At 44.4% G+C, this 12,110-nt stretch overlaps 1 protein-coding gene across 1 annotated transcript in view; it reads right to left on the reverse strand.

Annotated features, from left to right (window-relative positions):
* The window catches only part of LOC119963351 (annexin A5-like), a 79,164-nt gene that overhangs the window by 20,954 nt on the left and 46,100 nt on the right, over positions 1 to 12,110 (reverse strand). The window contains 2 exon segments of the mRNA XM_038792357.1: positions 1,629 to 1,708; positions 6,342 to 6,432. Coding sequence (XP_038648285.1) covers positions 1,629 to 1,708; positions 6,342 to 6,432 — 171 coding nt within the window.

Below are 12,110 nucleotides of genomic sequence, written 5' to 3' on the forward strand. Positions count from 1 at the left end.
TGGGAGGAGTTGGGGTGGTGCTGGAGGAGGGGTTACGGTGTGGGGTGTTGTGGAGGGTGAACGACTCAATCCCTTCTGTAAGTTTGGGGTTAATACAGTTACAGGTGGTGCACTGGGCGTACCTGACTAGGTCAAGGACGAGCCGGTTACTTAAGGGGGTGGAGGATTCTTGCAAGCAGTGTGGGAGAGGTCCGGCCAACCATATACATATGCCCGAAGTTGAAGAAATTTTGCGGAGGGGGGGGGGTTTTCAGCACCATGTCGCCGATCTTGCGCGTGGACTTGGAGCCCAATCCCCTGGAGGCTGTATTTGTAGGACCTGCCAGAACTGCAGACAGGGGCGAGGGCAGATGTTTTAGACTTTGCCTCACTGATTGCTCACAGGCAGGTCCTGTTGGGATGTAGGTTAGCCTCTCCACCCTGTGCCTCAGTGCGGCTGGGGGAAATGATGGAGTACCTGCATCTTTGGTTTCAGATTCCAGTATCCGCAGTAATTTGCTTTTATCCGTTCATATCCACCCGGGCATAGCCAAACAATCTCCTGCAATGGGTTATTTTCCAACTGCATTGTCAATTCTGAAGACCAGGGGTCTATCCTGGTCACTTTCTGAATTCTTAACCACTGTCCCTTGGCAACATCATTCAAAATCACACCCTCAGGTTCCAAATGTACATCAAGGACAGCTCAACATCAACCCACCCTTCTCACCGTCTCTCTGATTAGACACGTAACTTGTCCAACATCCGTTATTGGATGAGGAGGAACTTCTTCCGATTAAGTATCGGGAAGGCCACACCTACTGTCTTCAATCACTGCCACAAAGACCGTTCCTAACCACAAAGACCATTCCTCTCTCTCTTGCCAGTGAGAAACTGGACAAGATTGTTCCCAATTTTAGAGTCCTTTTGACCCTAAGCTATGCTCCTAACAGCATATTCTCTATTACCAAGATAGCCAACGTCCATCTTCATGACACTGACTGTTACAAATTCTGCCTCAGTTCACCTCCTGCTGAAACCCTTATCCAAGTCATTGATACATCTGCACTACTGACTATTACAAAGCATTCCTGGCCACCTCCCATGTTGAACCCTCTGTAAACTTGAGCTTAACTAAAACACCGCTGCCCATTTCCCAACTCGCTCCAACTTCCAATTATCCATCACCTATGTGCCTGTCAACCCACATTGATCTTAATTTGATAATTATCACCCTGGTTTTCAAATCACTTCATGTTTTTGTCCCTCTTTATTTCTGTAATCTCCTCCAACCCTCCCCACATTTCATCACTCAACCAGTCACGAGAATGCCTTTAGCTGCCGAGGCCTTTGCAACTCCCCCCTCCCTAAACTAGTTCATCTCACTGGCTTTCAGTCTTTAAGATGCTCCATACACTTGCTTCTTTGACTTGCGCTTTTTGTCACCCATCTTAATATCTCCTGTTGATTTTGTTTGATAAGCATCTTGGCAAGCTTTACGACATTAAAAGTGCTATTAAATGTTAAGTTGCTGTTATTTGCAGATTAAAACAATTATAAATTAGTTGCATAGACATATCTCTAAACGCTTAAAATCAAGGACGGTGGTTTAGCACTTTGGTACTTTGGTATGCAAAATAAATTTTTACCTGGAGAAGAATCACCAAAATCCTTTGGAAATGGCCAGAAGTGTCACTAACGATATGTTCTTCCAAATCTTTGCCATATTCTGAAACGTATTAAATGAGCTAGTTAGCTGATGGTTGCACAGTTCCATTCATGACTCCTCATATAATGAAGCTATCTGTACTGGCAAATCGCAAGGCCTGGAGAACATTCACACCTGGACTGATAAATGACAAAGTAACATTCATGCCACACAAGTGCCAGGCAATTACCGCCTCTAATAGGCGAGTTTAACCATCTCACCTTGACATTCAATTGCCTTACCATTGCCAAAGCCCCCACCATCAACACCTTGGGGTCACCACTATCCAGAAACTTAACCGGAAAAGGCCAGATACTGCAACTACAAGAACAAGTCAGAGACTGGGAATCTGCAGGGAAGTGATTCACTTCCTGAATTTCAAAAGCTTTTCCACCAGATCCAGTTTATGCAAAAGGCCTGAAAGCCAGGGATGGCTCTGCACCAACAGTTTGTGGGACACCCGGCCGCATTTTTCTGGGGAGTCAGGCAAAGAATTGCTTGCCGTCAGGGCTGCCGTCCCTTTAAAAGGGCAGCTGCTCATCCCAAGGAGTTGCCAGTCAATCAGAGGACCAGCGTCTCAGAATTTTCAGCAGTATCATCAGGGGAGGTGGCCAATGCTGGGACTGCACCTAGAAGGGGAGGACAACATGGAAGGAGGTCACATGGGGTGCCAAGGGGCTAGTCAAGTGGGGATGGGGGGAGTAGTTCAGGATGTGGGTGGGCCTTTGGTGAAGGTAAGGGTGGAGGAATGCCACAGGTGTGCCTACTGCTACCGTGGCCAATGAGGCAAGCCCCAGAAAATGGGTTGGGGCTGTTGAAGGTGGGGTAGGGTTTACTATGGGCTGGAGGGAGGGAGGGAAGGGGGGGCGGAGAGAGCAAGAGAGAGAGAGAGAGAGAGAGAGAGAAGAGCTGGAACCTAAAGCTGTCAGTTTACAAAAGGGAGTTTCTTATAACAATCAATCCAATCAACATACAGAAATCCTCAACCATGTTGCCACTGGTACAGATGGGGTTGGGGCTGTAAAATTTATAGCTCCAGTTTACACACTCCCAACAAGACTAAACTGCCAGCATTTCGGAGTTTAACTAGTCAGGTCAGTAAGTGCCACAAAACCATGGGTTTATGAACCCTACTGTTTAATTATGAAATGACTCAGCTTGAATTTTTCCTCAGTTTCTCTGCAGTGTTTGGAGGTTGTTTATAAAAGCACCTCCCAACACGGTAGCCAATAGCAACTTTCCTTTAAGGTCCCAGTGAAACATGTTTTCGACTAAGCATCTAAGATGGGTTGTCTGAAGAACACTTTTAGGGCTGAATTTAATCTAGGTGACGAGGGCAAGCCTCCAAGAGCACCTTGTCACTCCCTCGGAGGAAGGACTGCTGTATTAAGGTAAGTCGTATACTTCCAGTGGGAGGCTTTCCCCAGGGCGGCAGAAATACTGGGCCCGGAGAGCTTTCAGCCAATCAGAAGCCAGCAACAGTGCATTACTGTCAGCACCAATGGGAGCAATGCCCCCCCCCCCCCATTGGTTGGAGGTGGGAGCAGGGAGGTAGCTCTCAGCAGATACCTGCCCCATTCCGGATGCCAGGTCCTTTGATCAGGTGCAGTTTGTTTTTCAGTCTCCACACTTGACGACTTGCTCTTAATTCGTGGCAGGACAGAAAGGCTGTTTGTGCACCTAGCTGGTTTAGCACAGGGCTAAATCGCTGGCTTTGAAAGCAGACCAAGGCAGGCCAGCAACACGGTTCAATTCCCGTACCAGCCTCCTCGAACAGGCGCCTGAATGTGGCGACTGGAGGCTTTTCACAGTAACTTCATTTGAAGCCTACTTGTGACAATAAACGATTTTCATTTCATTAAATCCCATTCGTAATTGGGGCAGGGGCTGAGGCAAAGCGGCAGCGGGGTCCCCATCCAGAACCCTCTCACCCAATTAAACGCCCCCACCTTCAAATGTGCTTTGGAAAGGACATTAAAGTCCCCCCTCAGTATGCTGTATCTGGCATTACAGTGCCAGGAAGTGTTTTCGTAATGCCATTGTGGTCATCATCTGTGGTTTTGACTTATTTCTGAAGATTTGATGATGTGACATTTGATCTGAGCGCAGCTGGTGATGCTGAATGCCATGACGCTTGATCAGGTGGCATTTCCCCACTGTTTGCCATTGCATTAACCAATTGTAGGTCTCACTTACCAAGCCCCAAATAAAAGATTCCCCATTTATTTTAGTGAAAATAAATTTATAAATCAAGAAACACAAGATTTGAGGATAAGTAGTGTTAAATAAAGCTGCAATGTTTCTATTGCATCAATCACAATCCGAAAGACCAAATAAATTCTGATTCATCGCTACAGGTCATTGCTAATGAAATTTCTCATACAATTTTCTGACAATTTACAAATCGCAATAATAAATCAATAAATAATAGAGCCGTATCTAATCCAATGCACCAACCTGACATGTATCTGCAGTGAAGGTCAGCTGCAGGATGGGTGGGGTGAGGCTTTGGTTCATGGGTAGAAAGCACTTAATGCCCAATTCCTGCACGGCCATACACGTCACAGACCAACATGAACTCTCTCTCCCATCTCATATATATTCCTCTCCATTTCTATAGCGCCTTTATCATAAAACATGCCACGGCATTTTATAAACATTACCAAATTGACACTGATCCACGTATTAAGCCAGGTGGTCAAAATCTCAGTCCAAGTACTTTCTCAGGAGTGTCAAAAATGAAGGGAGAGGGATAGAGAGGCAGAGAGGTGTAGCGAGGGAATTCCAGAGCTTGCTCAAGAGAATTGGAGAAACACAGGAGGCTGGGAAGCTTCAGCACTGCAGAGAAATAGGAGGGGTCAAAGGTCACGGAGAGATTTGAAAATAACAGCTAGAACTTTAAAATCGAGGCACTGCTTAACTGTAAGTCAATGTAGGTCAGTGAGCCCTGTGGAAATGGCAAGTAGCATTTGATGCAAGTTAGGACAAGTTTTAAATTACCTCAGGTTTGAGGAGAGTGGAATGAGACACCAGCCAGGAATGTATTGGAATATTGAGGCTAGGAATAAGAGATATGAATGATGATTTCAGAAACAGATAAGCTGAGGTAAGGGTGGAACCGGTCATGGAGGGAGAAATAGGCAGTCGTATTGGAAACTCATCCCATAAAATCCCTCCATGCAGGAGGTGGCCATTCGGCCTATCGAGTCTGGACCGATCCTCCGGAAGAGCGCACTATCTAGGTCCACTCTCCCGCCCTATCCTTGTAACCCCATGCATTGATCAAGGCTACTCCATCCAACCTGCACATCTGTGGACCGTGGGGGAATGTGCAAACTCCACACAGACAGTCACCCAAGGCCAGAATCAGACCCAGGTCCCTGGCACTATGAGGCAGTAGTGATAACTACTGTACCATCCATCCTGAGATCAAATATAACACCAAGGCTGTGAAATGTGTCGTTTAGCCTCAAGAGAGTTGGCAGGGAAAAGGGATGGAGTCAGTAGTTTGGAAATGGAATCGGTGACAGGGCCAAAAATAATCACTTCATCCTTTGCATTATTCAGTTAGTATTGGATGTCAGTGACAATTCAGAGACATCGGTGGTGAGGTAGTGTTGAGCACTGTAAACATACATGTACAAATGAACATTGTGCTTTTGGGTGATGTCACCAAGAAGCAGCCTGTAAATGAGCAAGAGGAGGCTAAGGTTAGATCTTTGGGGAACAGCAGAGGTAACTTTGTGGGAGCAGGTGATTCTCTAGCTGTGTATGGGTACGTAAGAATGGAGTCAGGCAAGCATAGACCCAGCCAGCTGGATAATGGAAGTGAAGGACTGGAGCACAATTTCATGGGCAAAAAGGATTGAGGCAGGTCAAACAGGGAGAAGAGGCATGTCATAGTCAACTGGAATGTAATTTATGAATTTAGTAATAGCTGTTTTGGTACAATGAAAATCTCTCTGCCTCACCCAGTTTGCATTCTTTCCCATTCACTCCCCCAGTTTGTATATCTCTTGCTCTCCTTCCCAATTTGTGTTCATCTCCCTTTCAGTTTCTCTCCAAATTTTGCCCTTGTGACTTGCAGTTTCCACTCAATTGCTTTGGCCCCAATGCTGTTAAACCTTCCCTACCTGTACCTTCCAAATACCAGGGAGAGCAGCTGTGCTCAGACAACTCTGTATAACTGCAAGCCACAACAGAGAGACCATAGTCAGTGAGCGGGTAAACCGTGCATAAAACAGCGGCTTCCCCAATGTTGTGAGCGGCAGTGCTCGGGAGATGAAGTGCCCATTAGACCCCTGCCAAAAACAGGATGGTTGGGAACCCGAGAAGCCAGATACAACTGCCAGAAACCATTTCTTTATATTGCAGGGGTGACCTCTGCTACAATGGAACAATTATGTCACGACCTAGGCTCACGGTTCACAATTCGGTTCGGCAGATCAGATATGAAGGCTGAGGAAGGTGGAGTGCAAGTCAATGAACACAAAACTGTCTCGAGAAGCAAAAGTAACCACAACCACTGTTATCTGCAATTTGGTGACACGCATGATGCTGCCTGAGACGTAGGCCCCAGAGTATACATGGTCCCCACCTCATCTATTTTACCAACCACTGCTGTCAAAACAGTACAAAATATATTACAGTATACCTTGCTGATAACCCCGAATGATTGCTCTCAGTTCCTGGTTGGTCCTTGAGGCAAGAATTTCTATCAAGCACTTTTCATCAGTTCCCGCACCCTGAAGAAGATACAAAATACATTTGAGACACGAGCATGATCATTCAAAGCATATTGTATTGGGGATTCCAAGTGAACTGTTGAGGCAAATTTATGTCAGATGCATTGAACAAAAATTCAACTTTCACCAAGATTATTCAGGAGCGCTCGTGTACGATCCTTCGACCACAGGACTATGCATCAATGTCTATAGTGTCACCGTGCCACGCTTCAACCCACATGCACAGCAGTAACTGACTTTTCAAAGCTGCACAGAGGCTCTCTCCACCATGCTGACATTTCCAGATCAGATCAAAGCTGGTAAAGCAGCAGATTTTCAAATCACAACATGAAATGAGAATTGCTTTACATCCTTTTATATTACACTTTCCACACAAACTCATTCTATTTCTTGTAACAGCGAGAAAGAAAAATGACATTTGTGAATTGCTCAAGAAGGATTAAATATTTGAAGATTAATATTTTAAATTCAAACAAAGATCCACGTCATGATTAACACAACCCAGCTCAAGTCAAGGGTTTGTCATTCTTCTTAATCCAGACGAGTCAGTGGCTATTCAAAGTTTAGAATGTTGATCAAAGAAATATCTATAACTGAGAGCTTTAAAGCCAGTGAAGCACTTTTAGAGGGTACACATACTTGGATATGATTGGTCTTTTAATATGGTCACACGTGTAGATGAGCTCTTTCTGTAATCTCATTCTATGCTTGCACACTTTCTGAACTGCAACTTCAAATTTATGGCTTGCAGAACTATAAACGTTTACTGCACAGAATTAGGTAATTTAGTCAATCACATCCGGATCTTTGCTGCAGCAATCGGAACCTAATCACACCATTCCAATTTTCCCCAGCTCATCATCTTCAGCGTCAAATATTTAATTTTCCCTTAAAAGGTGCAATGCTCTCTTCCTGAAACAGTGCCTATGGTGAAGTACTCCATACTGCAATAAGGACATTTCTTATTGCAGGGATAGGGTGGATATATGGGTTTCAGTAGGGTACTCTTTGCAAGGGCTGGTGCAGACTCTATGGGCTGAATGGCCTCCTTCTGCACTGTAAATTCTATGATTCAATTTAAATTGAATGACTCCTCACCTCAGTGCAACCAGTTTGCCATACAGAGTTTCATTATATAAGAATGCATTCTGCCAGATGTACATTGTCTATAAAAACAGCCACACAAAAATGATAAAAACAGAACGTGCAGCCCAAATTGTCCATGTTGGAGTTTATCCTCCAGGTGAACATTAGGTTGAAACCACAGCCTCACTCCATACCCATGTCTATTTTCCTTTCCGTATATTTTGTATTTAAATGTTGCCATGGTCTCTGCTGCAATCACCAATACAGTAATGTATCCCCCCAACTTCAATCTTTTTGTGTAAAAATGGTTTCTGCAGCTCTCGGTTCTATATTACTTCCTTGTTGTATATCTATACTCCTTTGTCCACACTTGGCAAAAACTGGAAAGATTCTTTTTCCATCTACTCCGTTCCACTCCTACATGAGTTTAATACAACTTTCAGCAATTCGCACTTTAATCTTCACTATTCTAACATAAACTGCTTCAATGTCCAGGTCTTCTTTCACATTTGTACTTACCTGGAATACTAGGCAGTGTTATTCAGATCCTGGGATTTAGAGTTGGCAGGAACGCATTCTCACCAATACCAGCTACCCAGCAGCCATTTAACGTGCCGCAGGGTGTTAATTGGCTGAGGCCAAGGTTTCCATCCCCATCGGGGTAGAAACATACAGAGAAAATAGAAGCAGGAGGTGGTCATTCGGCCCTTCAAACCTGCTCCCTCATTAATTCTGATCATAGAATGCAATAACCTGACCCCACCTTTACCCCATATCCCTTGATCCCTTTAGCCCCAAGAGCTATATCTAATTCCTTCTTGAAATTACAGACATCAACTACTTTTTGTGGTAGTGAATTCCATAGATTCACCACTCTCTGGGTGAAGACGTTTCTCCTCCCTTCAGTCAAACTATGACCCCTAGTTCTGGACACCCCCACTAATCAGGAACATTCTTTCTTTTACCCTTCCACCCAACTTTGTATCATCTGCAAATGTGGAACAACAACATTTAGTTCCCTCGTCCAATCGGCAGCATGCTAGCACAGTGGTTAGCACTGTTGATCACAACTCCAGGGTCCCAGGTTCAATTCCCAGCTTGGATCACCGTCTGTGTGGCCTCTGCATGTGTCTCCCCCTGTGTCTGCGTGGGTTTCCTCCAGGTGCTCTGGTTTCCTCCCACAAGTCCCGAAAGACGTGCTGTTAGGTGAATTGGACATTCTCAATTCTCCCTCTGTGTACCCGAACAGGCGCCGGAATGTGGCAACTAGAGGTTTTTCACAGTAACTTCATTACAGAGCGTTAATGTAAGCCTACTTGTGACAATAAAGATTATTTTTTTTAAAAACATTAATATATAATGTGAGCAGGTGGGGTCCTAGCACAGATCCCTGCAATACCCCACTAGTCATTGCCTGCCAATCGGAAAAAGACCCATTTATTCCAACTTTTTGCTTCCTGTCTGCTAGCCAACTTTCTATCCATCTCATGACACTACCCGCAATCTCATATGCTTTAACTCAACATAGTAATCTGCTATGAGAGACCTTGTTGAAAGCCTTCTGAAAGTCTAAATAAACCACATCCACCAATTCTCCCTGGCCAATTTTACTAGTTATATCAAAGAATTCCAATAGATTTGACAAGCGTGTTTTCCCCTTTCATAAATCCATGTTTAATTTTGTCTGATTAAACTACTGCTTTCCAAATGCTGTTATCCAAAATCCTTGATAACGGACTCCAGCAACGTCCCTACGAACGACGTTAGGTTCATTGGTCCATAGTTCCCTGCTTTCTCTCTACCTCCCTTTTTGAATAGCGGGGTTACATTCGCTATCCTTCAATCTGCAGGAACCATTCCAGAGTCCAAAATATTTTGGAAAATGACCGCCAATGGATCTATTATTTCTAGGGCTACTTCCTCAACTACACGGGGATGACGATTATCAGGCTCTGGAGATTCATCTGCCTGCAAACCCATTAATTTTCCTAAAGCCATTTTGCTATTAATACTAATTTCCTGCAGCTCATCACAAAAACTTCTGTATCTCCGAACCTTCGGTACATTATTCATGTCTTCCTTTGTGAAGCAAAATATGAATTTAGTTCCTCAGCCATTTCTTTGTTCCCTGTTATGAATTCCCCCATTTCTGACTGTAAGGGGCCTACATTTTTTATTTGTCTTTTTCTTTTTATTTTGCAGTCAGTTTTTATGTTCCCCGCATATTGTATTTTTCCTTCTTAATCAATCCCTTGGTCGACTTTTACTGAATTTTAAAATGCTCCCAATCCTCAGGTCTATTGCTTTTTCTTGCTAATTTGTATGCCTCTTCTTTGATTCTAGTACTATCTCTAATTTCCCTTGTAAACAATGGTTTGGCCACAGTTCCCTTTTTACTCTTGCGCCAAATAAGAATAAACAACTTTTGAATTTCACCCATTAGTCTCTTAAATGCCTGCCATTGCCTGTCCACTGTCCTTCCTTTCAGTAATATTTCCCGGTCCATCATAGCCAGATCATGCCTCATAGCATCATAGTTACCTTTATTGAGATTCAGGATTCTAGTCTTAGAATCAATTACCTCACTATCCACTACGGTAAAGAGTTCTATATTATGGTCACTCATCCCCAAGGGTTCTCACAACCAGGTTTCCAACTAATCCTTTCTCATTGCTCAGCACCCAGTCTAAGATGACCTGTTCCCTTGTTGGTTCCTCAATGTTTTGGTCCAGAAAACCATCCCGTATACACTCCAGAAATTCCTCCTCTATTGTACTGTGACAAATTTGACTCACCCAATCTATATGCAGATTAAAGTCACTCATAATCACAGCTATTCCTTTATCACAGGCATCTCTGCTTTCCTGTCTAATGCTATGTCCAACATTACCACTGCAGTTTGGTGGCCTGTATACCATCCCTACGAATGTTTTTTGTCCCGTTGTGTTTCTTAACTCAACCTGTACAAGTTCACATCGTCTGTGCTAATACTTTTCCTCAATAGTTTCTTTAATCAATGCAACTCAACCACTTTTCCTTTCGGTTTGTCCTTCCTAAAAACTGAATAACCCTCAATGTTTAGTTCCCATCCTTGGTCACCTTGGAGCCAGGAGTCCATAATCCCAACTACATTACACCCCTTTACATCTATCTGCGCAACTAATTCATCCATTTTATTTTGAATGCACCGAGCATTGAGGTATGAAACCTTAAGGCTAGTCCTGTTAATATTCCATAACTGGTCCCTACTAGTTATTACAGTGCCATTATCTGATACTGGCCTTTGGTTTCTCTGCCCATCACTTTTCTCATTCTTCTAGATATGATTTTCTCTTGTTCTCGATTCCCCCTGCTCTGAAATAGTAACATAGGTTCCCATCCCCCTGTCACATTAGTTTAAGCTCTCCCCAACTCCCCCCCCCCCCCTTCCACCCACAGCAGGGACATCAGTCCCCGTCTTGCCCAGGCGTAACCCGTCCAGTTTGTACAGGTTCCACCTCCCCCAGCAACTGGTCCCAATGCCCCAGAAATCTGAAACCTTTCCCCTCACACCATCTCTTCAGCCACGTAGTCATGTGATATATTCTGCTATTTCTACTCTGAAATAACAGAGACTTGGTTTAGCAGAAGTCCTGCCTAAGACAGCTGTCAGTCAGTCAAATTGTCAGCAGCTCTGTAGTCCCACCAGCACCAGGTTCAAACCGTGGCCACTGCTGAAACCACAGACAATCCCTCAAAGAGAGGAGCTAATGGAGGTTGGACCAAGTACAGGGTATCGGCCAGGCCTTGCCGCAGGTCCCAGTGAGGGGAGAGTTTGAGAGGGGTTCACGGAGGGCCAGCTATGAAAGGCCAGGGAGGAAGAGATGGTTGAAGGATAGAATTACTTTGTGGGGTGCCTCCAATCGGCACTGTGGACCCCAGAGGAAGTATTTACCCAACATAATTTACCCTTTACCCAACACCTGCCTGTACATCTAAAGCTGCCAGGCTACAGCTGGTCATGGATAAAATAGTGGCGGGGCAGGATGAGGTACTTAAGTGGCCACTAATTAGCAGGTAGGCGACAGGCAGGCCACACACTGGATTTTACAAACCCCCTGCCCACAAACCCATCAGTTTGACAGGCCATACAGTCTATTCCTGTTCTCATTTTGTGTTCATACCTGACAATATACCCGTTGAACCTGCACTGCAACTTCGTTATTTGTTACTATCCTTTCCGCAGCATAAGAATCATCATTTGTTTTAGCAAGTCTGTGTTGGCTGCTTCAAAGAGCCATCCAGTTAGTTCTACACCCCAGAATGCATTTCACCTGGACAGGGGGACGTGTCCACTTTAAGTACCACCAGCCTCTCCAGCAGCTCCTCTGTTTTGTTTTGACAATGTAATGTAAAAATAGATGAAGCTATGGGATAAAATCCTCTTCTTGCATAAACGCCAGTGCAAAGAAGTCCGGGTCTCTCAGTTTAGGCAGAAGGCATGGCGAACAGATCTCTCTTTTTAATCCTTAACACCGGCACTCCTCTGGCAATCTTTTACTGTTAATGTGCTCAGAGATGACATTAGGATTTATTTTTCTATGAGCCACTAA

The sequence above is a fragment of the Scyliorhinus canicula genome, chromosome 3 (assembly GCF_902713615.1).
Source record: "Scyliorhinus canicula chromosome 3, sScyCan1.1, whole genome shotgun sequence".
In the NCBI taxonomy this organism is placed as follows: Eukaryota; Metazoa; Chordata; class Chondrichthyes; order Carcharhiniformes; family Scyliorhinidae; genus Scyliorhinus; species Scyliorhinus canicula.